The 19,789-nt window shown below is 38.9% G+C and overlaps 1 protein-coding gene across 1 annotated transcript in view; it reads right to left on the reverse strand.

Annotated features, from left to right (window-relative positions):
- Window positions 1–19,504, reverse strand: part of LOC134799709 (fatty acid synthase-like) — a 43,634-nt gene extending 24,130 nt beyond the window's left edge. The window contains exons 1-18 of the mRNA XM_063772145.1: window positions 19,282–19,504; window positions 17,757–17,949; window positions 17,105–17,228; window positions 16,672–16,875; window positions 16,032–16,148; window positions 15,001–15,164; window positions 14,245–14,387; window positions 13,691–13,894; window positions 13,063–13,249; window positions 12,430–12,592; window positions 11,880–12,049; window positions 11,609–11,760; window positions 11,025–11,208; window positions 10,695–10,843; window positions 9,952–10,133; window positions 4,101–4,220; window positions 3,316–3,425; window positions 1,721–1,911 (exon numbers count right to left, since the gene is read on the reverse strand). Coding sequence (XP_063628215.1) covers window positions 1,721–1,911; window positions 3,316–3,425; window positions 4,101–4,220; window positions 9,952–10,133; window positions 10,695–10,843; window positions 11,025–11,208; window positions 11,609–11,760; window positions 11,880–12,049; window positions 12,430–12,592; window positions 13,063–13,249; window positions 13,691–13,894; window positions 14,245–14,387; window positions 15,001–15,164; window positions 16,032–16,148; window positions 16,672–16,875; window positions 17,105–17,228; window positions 17,757–17,949; window positions 19,282–19,443 — 2,919 coding nt within the window. The 5' untranslated portion in view covers window positions 19,444–19,504. The remainder of the gene's footprint in view (window positions 1–1,720; window positions 1,912–3,315; window positions 3,426–4,100; window positions 4,221–9,951; window positions 10,134–10,694; window positions 10,844–11,024; window positions 11,209–11,608; window positions 11,761–11,879; window positions 12,050–12,429; window positions 12,593–13,062; window positions 13,250–13,690; window positions 13,895–14,244; window positions 14,388–15,000; window positions 15,165–16,031; window positions 16,149–16,671; window positions 16,876–17,104; window positions 17,229–17,756; window positions 17,950–19,281) is intronic.
- Window positions 19,505–19,789: the final 285 nt, after the last annotated feature.

The raw sequence follows: 19,789 nt of genomic DNA on the forward strand, positions 1-19,789 counted from the left end.
CTACATTTTTTTGCATTGGTTAGGCGGATCTCTAGCTGTTATTTCAAGATAACAGGGCTGTAACCGCGAAAATCGAAGTTCGCAAATTGCTGGCATTTCTCTCTGTCACACTAATTACGGTTTCATTGGGTTAAAAGAGAAATCTCCGCAATTTGCGAACTTCGGTGTTCGCGGTATACGGCAGTTCAGCCTTCTCATTTAGCTACTCGTATTTAAACCAATTATTTGTTATTGTTATTTGTTCCGGTTGGAAGCGACCCGCATCCAGCGTCCTCCGGCAGCGGCAACCGGTACGAATGGAGGTCCAAGGGGGAGGCCTATGTTCAGCAGTGGACGTCTTATGGCTGAGATGATGATGATGATTATTTGTTCTGTTTGAGCACTAACCTCCTACAGCTCATCCTTCGACCTTACGTGGAGGCGCACCTCTCTCGGATGCTTCAGGCCTTCGGCCCAACGTAGAGCTTGGCCTTCGACCTTCGCACTAGCTGTCCACACCACGTTTCACGTAAACAATTGCGGTTGTGGCCCTAATAGAGCTTATCCGCAATTCTTATTCTTAAGTCCGGCTCACGCTTAATTGCAGACTTCTTATACGTTTTTCCAGTAATCTATAGGTATCGGGCCCAATCGCTTAACAAAAGATAGAACAAAATCGACGATCTCCTTTGCAGGAAGCATGCACATGTCAGAGGCTCCGGGCCTTCAGGGCCGTCGACCTTCGCATTCAGACACTTGTACTATAATTGTTCTGTGTTTGAGCACTAACCTCCCGCAACTCGGCCTTCGGCCGTGTGCTTCAAAAAGTTTCTGGGGGACGCTTCGGCCCTTCGGCCCTACGTGTAGCTCGGCCTTCGGCCTTCGCAAAAGCTGTTTCACGACGTTACACTACACCACGTTTCACGTAAACCATTACGGCTGTGTCCCTAAAACAGCCCAACTGCGTTTTTTTTCTTAAGTCCGACTCACGCTTGACTGTAGATTTCTAATAGGTTTTCCTGTCATCTAGAGGTGAAGAACTATTATGTGTATTTTTTTCAAAATTTTAGACCCAGTAGTATCGGAGTTAAGGGGGTGGGGGGGAATGGTCATTTATTGCCTATTTTCTTAAATAACTTCTAAAATATTTCATATAAATAGAAAAAATATATTTGAGATCCTCAAATTAAGCCCTTTCATTTAATATGTAACACGATGTGTTTTAAAAAACTTTGTTTTTTATGTTTCTCATATTCCCCCTAAAAGTGCCCCCTATGCTTAAAATTCATTTGTTTTTATTACATGTCCGTCTTTGGGTCACAGTCACAGACTTCCATATGTGTACCAAATTTCAACTTCATTGGTCCAGTAGTTTTTGAGCAAATAGGCTGTGACAGACGGACAGACAGACGCACGAGTGACCCTATAAGGGTTCCGTTTTTTCCTTTTGAGTTACGGAACCCTATAAAATATGAAAAGCTTACTGAAAACCATCTATCGTTCATTGAAGAGGAAATATTGATGCCCAAACACCCGGTAGGACAAAGAATTGACCAAAAAATTAAAGAATGTTGTATCATTCTGGGTTTCTAATGTTTCTATGACATATTATAATCATGTCAAAAAGACCCAGGAGAATATTCAAGCTATATCGGTGTGGAAAGAAATATACATGAATTCTGTATTTAAAAGCTGGGTCCTGGGTTGAATCTAAAATCAAATTAGGGTAAATGGTAGGTACCTCAAAGTGCCCAGACCCTCGTTGCAACGCGACAGTGAGCCGCAGCAGACGCGACTCGTGCAACACAGGCTGCGCGTGAAGCATGACGTCACGGAACCGCACGGATGACGCGCGGAGCGGCGCGCGCGCTACCATGGAGATTGTGTCCCAGGCGCAGACCAGCGCGGAGGCGAATGGGAACAATGTCTTGCCTGGTGGTTGAACGTTGGTTTTTTTTAATGTGGTGGACTAAGGGCCAGTTGCCTCGATGACTTAACGTCGTCCAACAGTGAATTATAAGAATCAGTTGCACGTAACCGTCTGCTACTGTTAGTTAAAGCGTTCGCTAAATTTTATTGTATGAAAAGTTTCATAGTTCAGTTACTGATTGCTGAGTGACATTGATCAGGTTAATTGTGGTCGGTAGGTACAACTAGCCCTAAAACTTCCCATAAAATAAAATTTAGTGACATACGGTCTGGTGCAACCGATCCTAAGACTGACCACGAAGCACGGAATTTTCATACGGTTTCTTTACGGAATGACAGGTGTGAACGAGACGTTATACACATTCAAAGTGCTATCTCGCTTGCAACTGTCATTCCGTACGGAAACCGAATCAAAATTCCGCGCGTCTGCGGCCTGCCTAAAGGGGCCCACTGATTAACAGTCCGCCGGACGGTATCGGCCTGTCAGTTAGAACAAAATTTTGACAGTTCCGAACAAGTTAAGAGTGGTTTTTTACATTGGACGTGATATAATTTTTTAGGTGTGTCGACACACTGCTGTAGAAAATACTTTTCACATCACCTATTCGGAAAAGGGCTTTTTCTTCCCCGCTAGGAGGGATCAAAGTGGCACTTTTCCTCCCTGCTAAGGGGGATCAAAGTGGCACTTTTTTGTTCTAGGACACTGTTTTTGTTATTTTTTGCATTCTTTTTTTAGCTTGAAAAATATTTTGAATGTTTTTTTTATTTTCCTCATAGTTGATGTGAAAAGCAGTATGTGTCACACGGTATCAAAATTATTTCGTCTTGGGCGTTAACACTTGAATCCCTCATTACGCTCAGGATTCAATGTGCGCCCTTGACGGAAATATATTATTTTGATCCCTTGTAACACAAACTACTATAGATCTCAGAATAGTAGTTTGTGTTACAAGGGATCAAAATGATATATTTCCGTCAAGGGCGTACATTGAATCCTGAATGAAGCGATGGATTCTACAATCTAAAGTAGAATCCTGAGCGTAATGAGGGATTCAAGAGTTAACGCCCAAGACGAAATAATTTTGATACCGTGTGACACATACTGCTTTTCACATCAACTATAAGGAAAATAATAAAAACTTAGTGTTGACACTACAGTGTTGCCACTTTTTAATTTCTACTCTTTTTTGCCAGGCTGTACATACGATGTTCATAGTTAATTATATTAATATTTTATACTGGCAATGAAATGTCCTTGAACAGGAAAGTGCCACTTTGATCCCTCCTAGCAGGGAAGAAAAATCCATTTTCTGATTAGGTGATGTGAAAAATTATTTTCATCGTATTCTACTTTTACAATACCTACTTGTACAAAAAATAAAATTACCTACTGTACCTATTACATACCTTCAATTCGGTGACCATGTAAGTAAAGATGTTCGGCGTCGTGGAGGGAAATCTTAAAAACGCACGTAGAAGATGAAATTCTTTCTGGGCTGGCATACGTCGGGAACTTCCTGTTTTGGAATACCAATCACACTATATGTATATAATTTATTAAGTACAAATGTATTAACACACACAATTCCAATACACCGAGTACCTAAATATGATTAGCTGGACTGAAAGGAAGACGAAAGAAGAGGTCCTAAATACGATAGGAGAAAAGCGATGCTTCTTAAATACAATAAGAAATAGGAGAGGCATGATGGTAGGACACCTGATACGGCATGACAACTTTTTCCTAAACATCCTGGAAGGCTGGATTAAAAAGACAAGAGAAGGAGGGAAACCTATAATTACTTATCCCAGCCAAAAAAAAATAATGCGTCGTATGAGGAAATTAAAAGACTGGCACAAGAAATAAATGATTGGCGATTACTCCACCGACAAGAGGAAAGCTCTTAAGTTATGATGGTGATGATGAATAAACTTTATTGTCTAGTTATTTTACTGTCATATAAAAGTAACAGATAAATAATCTAATCAGCCGGCGTATTATGGATGGTTTTATCCACGTGATAAAATAACTGTCACTTTTTAACACTGCAGGATAGAAGTCTTTTATTTATTAATCTCAAATTTATTTGTCCATTTTTGCAGATTATCGCAAAAATAAATTTGCTATCACTGTATAAAAAATAGATATACCTACATACAATACAATCGTCTAATAATCGATCAATATTTACCATTTTTCCTGATGAGCCCATTCGACCAAGTGCGACAAATGGGGTGTTCCAGTGGAGACGGGAAACTCGACCTTCGGGTACAACTGACGAATATCAGGGTAGTAGCCCTCCATGAACAACCTGAAAACACACAATAAAACTTATTTTAATGAAGATGAAGGGTAAAAGGAAAAAAACACCTTAAGATTCAAACTTGTAGTATGTCTTGGACACTGGCTTACTGCTCTTACCTATGCTTCTGGATCTGACAGGAACCTCCCATACAACCATTTCCAGTCGCCGTTACGACGCGGTGTTGACACATCTTGTGTCGACACCGTCTGTTTCGGTCACAATTCCAGTCGCAGAGTCGTCGCCGTGTCGACACAGTTACCAGAAATGGGGAAGGGTCGACACATGACACAAAGTGACATAAAGTGTGGTCGCCGTGTGCACACATTGTTTCGGGTTTGCGACTACTTTATGCCAAAATCATTCGTTCATTCGTTCATTTTGTTCCTGTCAAATGGAAACTGTCAGATGGAAAAATACTTAAATAAAAATAAGTGACATTAATACGCCATCTCTAAAACGGATTACAAGACGTAATTATACAGGGTGGAAAGGCACGACGATCCTTCCCGGAAGTATTAGGTCATTTAAGTGATACAGAGACGATTGGTAATGGTAAGAATCGTTAGTTGAGTAAAAAAAAAAATTGCAAATTTACTACTTTTTAACTGTGGTGACAACCCTATAGCATGTGCACATCACGGCTATAGATTAAGGATCTCCGTCGGGAAAGCTCGGGACTTTACACTTTTTTCCAATCGTTGACAGAATCGCAATGATGTATGAATGACGCATAAATGTCAGATAAATCAAATGAATGCAAAAATATTACAAACAATTTTATTACTTTCTTAGATAATTACTTTTTGCCAATATTTAACACTATCTTCTCTTCACATACGGTGTTCAAATGTACCTCCGTGTCTTACAACGCCGCCGCAGCCCGTGCCCGAGTATGTCGATGCACATGCGATAGTGTATGCTCTTCGTCATTTTTCCTCCGCAGATTGTCCTCCGCAGAAAGCTCCAATTAGCCTTCGTCTCATTTCGTCCGCAGTTTCACATTCCGTTTGGTACACCATATCTTTTACACAGCACCACAAATTTAAATAGCCACGAGCATCTAACAACGGCATTTTTATTTGAAGAATATGACATTAAATAAGTAAAGTTCAATGAAAATTAATTCCAAACATCAGACGTTTTGTCTATTTCCTACCACGCAAGAAGGTTTGTTAGTTTGGTATTGAAAAAGTATTTATTTATTCTTGATTTATTCTTATGTTCTGTTTTGCATGTACATTTGGTGCATCTAACACAACCTACTTGTATTTTTTTATTATTTTAGATAGTTTCCAATTATTCGAAAATAATTTTGTGAAACGTGTTAAGAAACTAAAACCTTTTTATCAGTCAAGGAAACCAGAGATATTTATAAGACGATTGCGTACTTTTGAGTGGTTGTCAATGTCACCATTTGAACTGTCGTTGTAAACAATGTTGTGGATAGTATTATTAATATTAAGGAATAACATAATACTTCATTCAAGTATTGAACAAGTGGAACCACTAAGAAAGCGAAAATCCTGCAACGATTCTTACCGTGTTGTAAGCAGACTTATAAATGGTTAGATGGCAACAAATTAGCATAATTTCCTGTCGTATACTGATTGTTTACAAGTAAGTTCATTGACCCTGTCACCTGTTAGGGTTAGAACAAAGTAGTATTTGCATGGATGTTTAAAAGGCCATAATTTAGAAACGGTTGCCCATATTAACATAGTTTCTATGGAGAAAATATAGAGCTTAGGCTAAACTATCTCCCATTTCCGGAAAGGATCGTCGTGCCTTTCCACCCTGTATATTGTTTGCATTTATATTACAATATAACTTAAATTATTATGGGGAATTAAACTGCTCGAGTGATTTGATAAACTAAGTGTAATATAATCAACGCGCCACCAAATTGTTTTAGTTTAGCCGGAAATGAAATTGTTTACTTCTCAGTGCCTGTGTTCATAACTATATTATTTGAAGCATTTTTAGTACTTCGATGCGTATACTATACTTAAATAACAGAAATAACGCTTTACATACTACGAAACTTGTTAATTGTGATGTATAAATATGGTTTAAGGCTGAGAAATATTGCAGTCACAAAGTAGTTGCAATGTTTCGACTTTGTGTCGACTCTGTGTTGACACATGACACGCGCTGTCAAAAGTAATAACAAAGTTACTGGTATGTTACTGGATTTGCAAAATGGCTCCTTGTGTTGATTTGTTTTCAGATATTCTCAAAGTGTAAAAATGCCGTGGTCAGAGATGGGCATTAATCGATTAACTGTTTATTCGACTAATTAATGGAATAAAAAAAGTTAATTCTCAAATTTTAATCGCGATTAGTTAAGTCGACCTAACATAGATTGAAATTGAATTAATCTGAATAATAATCGAATAAATTATCGATTAAATCTCGATTGAAAGTTGACAGGGGGCCATTTTTGTACGTAAAAATAATAGAAATGTCTTGCATGCAGGTAGCAAAACACTTTGTCATAAAAGTCGAGATGGGTGTCGATATATAGGTTTTAGGGAGTGCCGATTTCGAAACTAATGACCATTTTGGAATCCGAAATGGCGGCCATGCACTGTGTCATAAAAGTCGTCATGGATGTCGTTTTATACGTTTTAGGGGGCCCCAATTTTGAAAATGATGACCATTTTGGAATCCAAAATGGCGGCCATGCACTATGCCATAAAAGTCGTCATGGGTGTCGTTTTATAGGTTTTAGGGGGCGCAGATTTCGAAAATGATAACCATTTTGGATTCCAAGATGGCGGCCATGCACTATGTCATAAAAGTCGTCATGGATGTCGTTTTATAGGTTTTAGGGGACCCCGATTTAGAAAATGATGACCATTTTGAAATCCACAATGGCGGCCATGCACTATGTCATAAAAGTCGTCATGGGTGTCGTTTTATAGGTTTTGGGGGGCGCAGATTTAGAAAATGATAACCATTTTGGATTCCAAAATGGCGGCTATGCACTATGTCATAAAAGTCGTCATGGGTGTCGTTTTATAGGTTTTAGGGGCGCAGATTTCGAAAATGATGACCATTTTGGATTCCAAGATGGCGGCCATGCACTATGTCATAAAAGTCGTCATGTATGTCGTTTTATAGGTTTTAGGGGGCCCCGCTTTCGAAAATGATGACCATTTTGGAATCCAAAATGGCGGCCATGCACTATGTCATAAAAGTCGTCATGGGTGTCGTTTTATAGGTTTTGGGGGGCGCAGATTTCGAAATTGATAACATTTTCAATTTAAAAATGGCGGCAATGCACTATGTCATAAAAGTCGTCATGGATATCGTTTTATAGGTTTTAGGGGGCGCAGATTTCGAAAATGATGACTATTTTGGATTCCAAGATGGCGGCCATGCACTATGTCATAAAAGTCGTCATGGATGTCATTTTATAGGTTTTAGGGGGCGCAGATTTCGAAAATGATGACTATTTTGGATTCCACATTTATGACAAAATACGTAGCCGCCATCTTGGATTATAAAATGATCATCGTTTTCGAATTCTGCACTCCCTAAAACCTATAAATCGACATCCGTGACGACGCAAGTTATCTTTATTTTCAGATCTAACAAATTGCTACAGAATACAAAGGACAATAAAGAAGCGAGGAGGTAATGAAACAAGCAAAAATACAGATGATTCCTCGACGCAATTGGGTGATTCTTAAATTGTGTCCAGATTTTTTTTGTCATAAAAGTTTATATTTTTCACATATTACTCTCACAAGTTCCGTGACATTTCGACCTTGTAATTTTTTAAGTAAATGTTTTTGTTTATCTATGAGGATCTCACTAGAATAGTATAATCAAGGTATGTTTATATTTGATGAATGAAATAGTAACGCAAAAAAAATATATATTTGTGTCTTATATTCCTGCCGAAGACTTTTATTTTACCTTTTCCTTCTACACAAGTTTGGCCAAGTAATAAGAATTTAGGGCTTTCAATTTTATTTTGACTTCTACAACAGTAAAGCTACGAGGCCATGTTTGGTATCGTTTTCGTATAAATTCGCAGTACCAAATTTAGTTAAGGTATCACATTGACACCATTCCGAAGTAAAAACATATAAACTTATTAAAATACTTTCTTTTAAACTCCTCTTCACGCTTAAACTGCTGAACAGTTTTAATTTAAATTTGGTACACATATATTTTGAGTCCCGAGACAGGATATAATAAGTTATCTCAAAAATCATCCTTTAAAGGTGTGAAATGAGGTGTAGGGGGGAATTCAGAATTGACTTCTTGAAGTTAATACTGTTTAAGTTTAGGTTTGAAGTCATGTTTTTTCATCTTTTGTAACTAAATCAAAGATGTAGACCATCCCAAATTTCATATAAATCGGTTCAGCGGTTATTGATTTCCCGTACAAATTTCCACGCCACTTTTCACACCTTCAAAAGATGATTTTGGTTATAAGATCTATCCTATGTCCTGTTCCGGGACGCAAACTATTTCTATACCAAATTTCAACGAAATCGGTTCATCGGTTAAGCGTCAAGAAGAGTTTCAAAAAAACCGGCCAAGTGCGAGTCGGACTCGCGTATTAAGGGTTCCGTACATTAAGTCCGACTCGCCCTTGACTGCACATTTCTAATAGGTTTTCCTGTCATCTATAGGTAAAGAACTATTTTGTGTATTCAGACGGACATACATACAGACGCACGAGTGATCCTATAAGGGTTCCGTTTTTTCCTTTTGAGGTACGGAACCCTAAAAAGATTTATTTTTATTTTGTGGAATGGTGTCAATGTGATATCTTAAATGGATTCAGCACCCCAGATTTATACGAAAACGATACCAAACACGGCCTAGCACCTTCACTGATATAGATATATCAAGATAAAATTGAGAGCCCTAAATAAACTTTCAAGACCGGATATCTCAAAAACTATTCAACATATCGAAAAAATTGACTGAATAAACTTGTAACAAATTAAATTAACTTTCATTTTGTATAAGTGGCCATGTCGCTGAGATGCATAGTTTCCGAGATATAATCGAAAAACGGGAAAATGGGACCTTCAAAGCCCCCTCTCTCCCCCCCGCTCAAGGGCTACGGCCGGGGACTTTTGATATGTTCACCTCCTAACTTGTCAAACCGAGTTACGGAGTCAAAAATTGTGTTCCGAGCATTTCCCTCTACAACTTTTGGAGCATTCGTTGCCTGACCTAAGTAGCTTATTGAATTTATTTAAAAACTTTTCTGTAAAAGGTTGACGGGTGTTGGGTGTTTATATGGTTTCGGTCGATTATTATCATTTGCATTGCCCATGATGACTTACTAGAATAGAATTACGAGCACACGAGTCACTAATAGTACTTTGACAAACCTTGGTTTTCAAGAGGTATTTTATATTGACATTTGCTGTCACAAATTTGCTGTCAGATTTAGTCGCAAACCGCACGCAAAGTGCACACAAATGTGTCGACACCTTGTTACGGAAAAGTGTAGACACGGCGACGACACTTTGTTTCGAAACAATTCTAGACACATTGTGTGGACTCTGTTACGACACATCTGACATTTAGTTACCACTTTGTGATTCTGCGACTGGAATGGTTATATGGGCTTTCTATCAAATCTCTTTCTATTAAATTGACTATTAACTGAAAAGATACTCACAGTCCAATGAACTCCAGTAGAATACTCGTTTTGTCAGCCACATAGAAAAAGAAAGAGAAAAAGAGAGGAGGAAAAACTCACTGTCCAATGGCCTCCAGTAAGAATCGTGCATTGTCAGCGTGTCCTCGTCGGGTGAGGGGTACGTTTGCACACGACGGCATCGCCCGCTTGAGGATCGCTTGCAGCAGACCGTGCGGGGCCACCTCTACCAGCACCGCGTTCTTTGGGATCAGCTGGGACGTCTCTTCGAAGAGTACTGGGCTCTACGACATTGAAATATAGTGGGTCAAACCAATTTGTCAGTCAGTAAGAACCAGGAAAACTATTATACTTACTCATCAGTTTCTTTTGGGTGCTAGTACTAGTGTAAGACAAAGATAGTATGATTCTCTCTGTCTATGATTGAATTGAGACAGTCCTTTGACACCTAGTATGAAAAGGTAACCGCTTGCATTCACAGCCAGTGCGAGCTGCGCTCTATGCTTGTAGCCACCATCGGCTACTGTTATAGTTTTTCCGCTTTATATAGCAAAAAGCGCCTACTCTCGCTGTTAGTGAATGTAATGAAAACCATCCCACAAGTTGTAGGTACCATGAAGGTTTTAATATCGATATCATGGTGTATACCTAACAAATAACTAGACTAGATTAAACTACCCAATAATGAAAGAACATGCAGTCACTGGACTCTGTTCTTGTAGAAAAGTTACCACGTTATTAAAATCAAAATACAACTCTAGGTCTCTTACATTTACCGATACAAGAAATTTTCTCGTTCTTAGTAATTTCAGTTTACTTAATCTATTGTTAAAGTAGGTATTTACCAGCAGATTGTTAGTGTGATACTCGGCCGAAGAAAACTTGGCTAGTTCTTCTTCCCACCTATCCTGTGGTACTGAAGTCGATACCCAACGCTCACTTCGGAGTTTTGGTGTTTTAATAACTTCCTTCAAGTACTTAAGGAGTCCAGGTCCTGAAAAAAATATCTAGTAGTAACTAAATATCACTCACATTGTCGCATGTCATTGAATTAAGCAAAAAGCTTTATGAATATTTTTGTAACATGTCGAAATAAATCCAGTTTTCTGTCACATCATATACGTAGCTGGATTTTGTCTCATGGTGAATCTGTTTTAAAATATTTCGCTAGTCACCTGCTTCGGCAATGTATCGTGAATGATAGGCGATGTTGGAGCAAGCGACCTCCTTCGCGAAAATGCTCTTGGCTGTCAAGTCGGCAACAAACTCCGTCATAACGTCAGCTGGGCCGGAGACAGTACTGGACCCGGGTGAATTGTGGCAGGCCACCTCGATCTCCGGCGGGCACATCTTTGATACCTGTTTAACATTTCGTAAGGTACTAGTGCTCGACGCGGTCCCAGTACATGTCATTTTGAAACTTAAGTCATTGTCAAATAGAGGTGACAGCAAGGTGTCATCTATTGGGCATGAGCATGTCGAGCACTAGTACGTTTACCTTAATATGATTTTGTTAGACGTCTGCTAACAAAAATATGGAATGGTCATATTAAGAGAAACATTGTATAGTTTATTTTGCTTAAAACACACAATACACTACTTAACAACTGATCGGTCAATATTTATGAAACAGCCAATTTTTTTGTCGCGATGTTTGTCTTATAGTTTATAGTAAATGTTGCTCAGTATGATTTATTTATTCACGTCGCAAATTATGGGTAGGGGTTAAAAAAACACCAAAAATATTAGAAATACAAACCTCTTCGAAACCCATGCCGACAGCGGCCATGGAGCCACGTATGAAGGGAGTCTGCACAGACACGAGACCACGGCTGTACGCTGATAAAACCATCTCCTCGGCCGTCAGACAGCCGTCAGCGTACGCGCACCCTAGCTCGCCAACGCTGTGCCCTGAGAAAGTGGTAAAGGTGACCAGTTATTAGCCGGTGGCCAGTAATTGACGATTTACTCTAAGTCCGTGAACAAAGTAGTCGTATTGTACGAAGCACTAATTGACTAGTATGACTTACCTATAATCTTGTCTGGTACTAAGCCCAATGCAAGGAGTATATCGGTCAGACCAATTTGCACAGCAGCGATGCCCACGAATGAATGTAATATATTATCGAAGATAGTTTTGTCATCCGAAGTTATAATATGGAGAATATCGATGCCTTTAGGTTCTAATACTCGCCGACATCTGTAACAAAAAGAAAACAAGAATTTTTAAATTGATTGTGGATACTTCCACAAAATTTATTATACTATTGTTATAATTGCACCCATATCACGGTATAGGTTTGGTCCCGTCAACTGGGTGTCGTTGAGAGAGACGTTTGTAGATGTTTTCGTACTAGCATCAAAAACTATGCGTAAGGGAGTAAATGCACTGCTTGGCCTTAAAATGCTGTGATGCGGTATGATATATTTGCTCGGCTCGCGACCAGTATACAATTCCATATGGTCTAGTTTCTCATACTCCAATATGAAGTCATTGTAGGCTTGCTGCAGCACTAGTGAGCAATTATTTAATGTTAATATGTTTCACAACAGTTTAAATTCGATTAATTAAAGATTTACTTTTCAATAGCAGCCGCGAAGATGGGTATGCGCATGAGTTGTGCACCCATGCCGGCCCACTGTGAGCCCATGCCGCTGTACACGAACCAAAGAGGTCGGTCGCCGCTGTCGAAATACGTCGCCTTCTCACACAGACTTGTGGTTTTCGATTCTTTATCTGTATCTGTTAACAATAAATATTTTTTTATTAAATTACTTCTTGAAATCTTGATTGAAGAATACATTCATGTTTATATGCGTGCTATTTCAATTAGATGCGTAGCACTAGTTATACTATAGCAAATTTTAAAATTATACTGAACATGTACTCGTACATCAATAAAAGGAAAAAGGATTGCATAGCATTCTAATATACAATGACTGGTGGTAGTGGTACGATCGGTGCCCTAACTTAAGTACCCACGTCGGTATACTAATTGTATTGAAGAGTGGATACTTATGTAACAAAGGCACCAACTGACTAGTAACATTTTATTCGACTACATGACGCACATTATTGACATATATAAATAGGTAAGCTGCTTATAGCAACACTCAGACCAATTCGAACGGTAGACCTCTGGGCCAAATAAGTAGAATCTTGTCAGACTTTTTATGATCTATTTACTCAGAATAACGAAACTAAATGCTTACCCAAAATAGTAAATCCTCTGCCTAGATGTCCATTTATTCTAGAAGAGTGAATATTTTGAATCAAGGCTAATTCCTCAGCATCGATAGGTTTTGATTTTAATACTTCTATCACTTTTGTAACAGCGGCGTCCGTTCGGCTAGAGATTAGAACCAGGCGCGGAATATTACACTCGTATTTAGTCAGGTCCTAGAAAAAAATATGATGCTTGTAATACTTTGGTCACTAAAAGCACCCAGTAGTCGGCTAGGTACTTCGTATGGTGCCTGCAACACGGCCACATCTCAAAAAACTTTTCAAGTAATCATGTAGGTATCAAAGTTTTGAGTATAAACTTTTGACAATTGAGTGTGCATCAGTAAAAAATACTTTTTTTTAATTAAGGTCGTGATTTAAACTATTCTGCAATAACCCCAATCCCAAAAATCTTGAGATGTGGCTGTCCAGCAGCGTATTAAAGACAGCAAATTTTTTTTTAAATTGGCTTCAATCCAGATAAATCCAATGCACTGAATTCAATATAATAAAATTTACCGCGTATCAACTTGAACGTTGCAACATCCATGTCTTAAAGTTGATACGTATAGAAGTTCATATTTTCCCCCCTGGTAGTATGAAAAATATAGATACCTTCGGCTTGTAATGTCCATGTAAAAGTACATGGGAGTTGATACCGGTGACCGACAGACCGTTGACTGCGATGTACGACCTCGCTGTTGGCTTGTGGTCGCGCAGGATCTGAAGGCGACCCTCGCGCAGGGCAGCTACGTCGTCTCTTGGCTGCTCGCAGTGCAGGTTTCCAGCCAGCTGACCAGTGTGGTAGCCCAGAAGCACCTGGAATGAAAGATCTGATGAAGCAAAAGACTAATGGCGTTATTTATAAACGCGATACTGGCCTGAATTTGCTAGGAATCGTTTGCCTTTATCTGTCATTTTGACTTATGTATTTGTAAGAAAGGGATAAAACATAATTTAACTTAATAAGGGGGTAAAACAAAGACTGATGAGCACTAACCACTTAGATGGTTGGCAATCCTCAACTGTGCGTTTCTCCAGACAGCTAAACTCATTGGTACGAGCCGGGGTTTGAACCCGCGACCTCCGGATTGAAAGTCGTACGCTCTTACCGCTAGGCCACCAACGCTGGCCTTCTGTATCATAAACTAAACTAAAATATCGCAAACCTTTGTGATCCCCGCAATACCCGAAGCGGACTCCAAGTAGCCCACATTTGACATGACGCTGCCAACGTAGAGAGGGTCACTGCGACCTTCGCAGAACACTTTATCTATTGCTTCCAACTCTGTCTTGTCAACATCAGCGTCACCTAAAACGTAAACAATTTTAAAAGAAGTAGGAAGAGGAAGGAACTACTGTTAGATAATATAGAAAAGTTTGTGTTGTGTTATTATTGCCATTATTGATCATAACAATTTATAGAGTCTGTGCGGAAAGAGAAGATTTGGGCCCCATACATTCCACGACTCTTCTCTTTCTGAACAGACTTTAGTTGAACTAGCTTTTGCCCGCGACTTCGTATGCGTGGAATAAAATGGTGACACGTTTATACTCTGTTACTGCAATCTGTGCAGGTCAGCTTGGTCGGCTGTACTATTACTAAAACTAATTGTTAAAAAAAAATATTACCCAATAGAGACCTACAAATTTAAAGTTCTTTTTTAGCCTTTTTGAGTGTCCCACTACTGGGCAAAGGCCTCTCCCCTGATTTTCCTCAACCTTCAATTGGTGCTTCTTCCGGCCAGTGATTAAAAATGACTCACGCTAGACCGGGCCGGAGCCGGACTGGAGCTTCTGGGTCTATGGGAAACACCACGTGATCACCGATCAGCCGTAATAGAAAATGACATGTCGGACGCCTCGGCCCGGGCACGGCCATCTCCACGAATGTTAATGTATATAATATTATATCTAAATTTTACCTGCTCCAAATCCTTCCACATATTCAACATCTCTTGGAGATACTTTGATTTCATCATAAAATTCTTTGAGAAATTCTGTAACTTCTTCCGTTGTTCGCTTCCAGCTCCCAGGGTGTTTATTGGCAATATATTTCACTTTGGAGTAAACTACATCAGCATAAATTCTAAAATTGTAAATTACATATGTTATTTCTATAATCAATCCAGTAAAAATGATAGCAAGCTCACATGGACATAATGTGACAGTGGCCGGCAAAATGTCCCACTTTGTTGCTTGCCATAAATTGTAATTTTTTTCAAAACTCTTAGTACAGTGGGTGAATGAATTGCCAGTATAAAAAAAGGAACTCCCAAATTATGTAAGTGTTTAATGGTTGATGGTAAATAAAGGTTATATTTCGATGGCGAATGCAGCAGAGCATCTGCTCTATTGGCCTATCTAGGCCCCGTGCATGAACATAGGGGGCAGCATAGGCGCCGTCAGATTTTTGGCGCGAGAGTGGCGTAAATGTATCGTTTATGATTCCGATGTAGCCCACAAGATGGCAGAACCTACTATGCACCAGGAAATGTACCGACGAGAACGGTAGATCGTAGCACTTTCTTTGGCAATGTACATGTGCACATAAGTATGTTTCCGATTCAGGCCATATGATGGCAGACCCTCCAACGCGGACGGTCCCTATTGACACTGACACCGTCCGCGTCAACAATGCAGCAATAACGTAGACATAGTATATACAAGTAGATAACTTATAGAGATGCGCCACCGACCGTTTGTATGTCCGATGTCTTTATTCTTATGAAAGTGTGCCTGTGCCTATAACACGACCATGAAAAAATGCTTGGTTGGTGATTGAGACAAAACATGGCACTCTTTTCTATTTCCTCTTATAGGAATCGCAACGAGGCTATCTTTCTCTATCAAAGCCATCAGCCCTTGAGCAATAACGATGCAACAGTAACGTTACTGCAGTCGACATCCGAATGTAACCTTAATGCTCACACATTAGGAGATAGTGATTACATACCTTAAAGCATCTTTAGCTTTTTGTAAGAAGAGCACGTTAATGCCTTCGGATCTCACACAGCCATCAGCTGATTTGTCATAGGATTTATTTTTACCATCGAAACATAGAGAAATTGACCTGAAAAATAAATGAAAATATGATTCATTGATGAAGATGGTGGGATATTTGGATTTGGACACATTCTATCCGGATTGGTGGGAAAGTACAAACAACAGACTGGAAAGATATAATAATTAAATTGGAGTGAAAGAGAAAGATGCTCGCAATTTGGTAACAACAAGGTCGAGAGGAGGATATGACGGGAGGCCTTTACCCAGCAGTGGGACACTAAATTAGACTAAATAAAGAAACTCTGCTCATGAATTTAGTAGGAGAGAAAAAAATTCTACTAAAGAAGATCCATAACCAGGAGACGCAATATTGAGGCACCTCCTGATTGACACGAAAAGAAAAATTAAAAGAAAAATTAAAGGAATAAGAGGCAATATAAGGCTGAGATATGCATTTATGAGTCAGGTTTAAAAGAAGATAAATGTAGTGTCATATCAGGAGCCCAAAACAAAAGCATAGAAGCGGTATGAATGGCGGTTACTCCACCGACCAGGGTCTCTTAAATATATGACGATGATTTAATATTTACCTGCCAAAATGGATAGAAGTTTGGGGATGGAGGCATATGTTACAGCCGCCTACCACGGCTGCCTCGCAGTCACCTCGAGTGAGCGCCTGGTAGGCTTGCTCCAGCGCTACTGCGGAACTGCAGCACCCGCCGTCGATAGCCAATGACGGACCCTTCGCGTTGAGCCAGTAGGATACCCGATTGGCGAACATTGACTTGTTGCACCTGAGTAACAATGTATTATTTACTAAAACAACTCAAATAACGTATAAATATAGACTAACTTATTTATAAAATAAAACTAAAATACTTAAAGGCCCCTGTGGTATCGTGCCGATTAACCTGCTGTATTTACGCGAGAAAGCTGCTTAATTAATAACTAATCTATGCCTAAGTATAAATCTAAGTGAAATGTTTGTAAAACATAATATTATTAATATGTACTTAGACTTACCCAGCTATACCTAAACCCGTCTTTCCTTCAAAGCCGCAGTAAAAAACGACTTTTTCAGTTTCTGACAAGCAAGTTCCCACGTAAACGCCGACTTTCTTCCCGGACAAATGCTCAGGGTTTACACCTGGAATTGTTGGAAGAAGATAAACTTACTGAATCAGCCAAGCAGGGCTCGGAAACCGTTTTATTTTTTAAACCGGTTTCGTTTATTGATCTGGGAACGAAAAGGATTTCGTTTCCGTTTGCGGTTACTGGTTAAAGAACTGGTTTTGTTGAGATAACGGTTTAAGTCAAATACGTTCTCATTTCGTTCTTGAGGAACGAAACTAACCGGTTAAATGAAAATATCGAAGCAAGATAAAACGAGTAAGTATTGCTGTCTCTTCCACGTATGACACCGAGTTTAACCGAGAGTCTCCGAGAGATGAGAGTAAACGGTGTTATATCGTTCCCCTCGAACCATAAAGTTCCATTCCCTCTTTTTACCGACGAGGAGATATAACGATTTTTTTTAGTTCGCGTTCCATGAATTAACCGGTTTTTAATGAACGAAATAATATAACAATTTTAGAACTCAGGTATTTCAATACCGGTTCCGAGCCCTGTCGGATATACTATATTATGTCTGGATGTTATGTGATATTTAACATACCTGCGTCGTATATAGCTTGGTACACTTGTTCGAGCAGTTTTCTTGACATGGGGTCCATGTTGATCCCCATACGGTAGGCCACTCGGAAGAACTGGCCATCAAACAGATCCAGACCAGGGATTAAGCCTACATGTTTTGGAACTTCTGGGTGGGCGTAGTCCCAGCGCGGTTTGCCATCTGCTATTGGGTCCACCTAAATTATAATAAAATATTTAAAAAAATAATAAGTTTTTGCCAAAAATTCATTTTTGGTACAAGCTTTTATCGCTGACTGTACTTTTCTTCCCACAGGCAAGTAATACTCATCGAGACAATTCTAAAAACCCCAAACACAATTAGGTTTCGTTGTTTTATCACAGAGTTCCTATGGCCACCTCCGGTCTCCATCATCAGATCAGCTCGATGACACCATAATATTGCATTGTCACCCGACTTACGTATGTATGCAAAATTTCAGCTCAACCGGAAACCGGGAAGTGGATCAAATTTAACTTGCAAGATTTGATTACAGACCGACAACGGGACAGGTGAAAGTAAATAAAAGCTTGTAATAAAAACTGAATTCTGACACTTTTTTGATGAAAAGAGTATTAAACTAAAATACAGCTTGATTTTATTATCTCTAACCATACTTTGAGGGGTAGACAATTGGATATGTAGGTCATACTGAACAACTTTTACTATGCAGCCAACTCCGGAATCGCTAAAAATTGCTGGTCTATAGAAAACGTTGACATAATTATGATTTGCCGGAATGTATGAAAAGGCAGTTTTTTTTTGTTTTCGGTTGGCAGCTAACTGATATAATTCCAATATGATTCAAATATCAGTATTAGGGTGGCCCAAAAAACATTTTTTTTTATTTTTCTACGGGGCACCCCCTTATTTTGTTACACTTATTATGCTGATAAAATACACCAAGTTTCGTAATTTTATCTCAACTACAAGGGGGTGCTCAACCACTTTGAAAATTTTCAAAGTTGTATGAATACCAAAAAAAAAGTATTTATTATTCAGAATTTTATTTAAGTATCTGGTTTCACACTATTTGCACATGTGATTTATAAGTTTTTAAGTAGAAAAACATTTTTATTTCTATTTTTTATAATTTTTCAAAAGTAAGATTTTTTTAATTTCACCTAAAAAAATCATAAAAAATAGAAATAAAATTTTTTTTTTACTTAATAACTTTTAAATCACACTTTCAAATAATGTGAAAACCACTACTTACATAAAAATCTAAAAAATAATAACTTGATTTTTTTGGATTTCATACAACTTTGAAAAATTTCAAAGTGTTTGAGCACCCCCTTGTAGTTGAGATAAGATTACAAAACTTGGCGTATTTTGTCAACATAACAAGTGTAACAAAATGAGGGGGTGCCGCTTCTTCTAACTAGAGTTTGAATTTTTCCCATACAAACGTGAACCACCCTAATCAGTATGACGTTCTTGGCCTGCAAGCCCGTCAGGGGCCTCTGAAAATCTTCGGTCAGTTAAAATAAAACAAAAAACACTCCCTGACCTTATTGTAAAGATTGTCAGAGAGATCCTTTATATGGAGCGAGCGCGGATAGGCGCCCGAAATCCCGGAGATGACAACCCGTTTTCCATCCGGATCATCGCCATTCACAAGCTCCGTCTTCTCGATATCCACTTGAGGTATCTCCTGCGGTGTCGGAGCCATTATACAAATTTTAACGCACTTGTAACTTTCGCGAACTACGATTGAAAATGCGCAATCTAATTAAAATCGGGTGTTTTATATGGATATACAGATAGTAATGTCAAGGCTGATTGAATAGAATAATAAGAAACACAGGTTGTTTTTTTTTGTTTTCTTAATGATAGACACTTTGTTTACGGCATTCAAACTGAAGTCAAATTTACTTGGACTTCTGTTTAATGTTGATAAATTCATGATTCGGGGTTAAATATTAGGTAATTCGTTCAATGATATGTAGGTATAGTCAGACCGTAAAAAGTTTGCAGCGATTTTGATAGCCCACGCAGTGCAAGTGTCATTTTAAACG

Source organism: Cydia splendana, chromosome 18 (assembly GCF_910591565.1).
Source record: "Cydia splendana chromosome 18, ilCydSple1.2, whole genome shotgun sequence".
In the NCBI taxonomy this organism is placed as follows: domain Eukaryota; kingdom Metazoa; phylum Arthropoda; class Insecta; order Lepidoptera; family Tortricidae; genus Cydia; species Cydia splendana.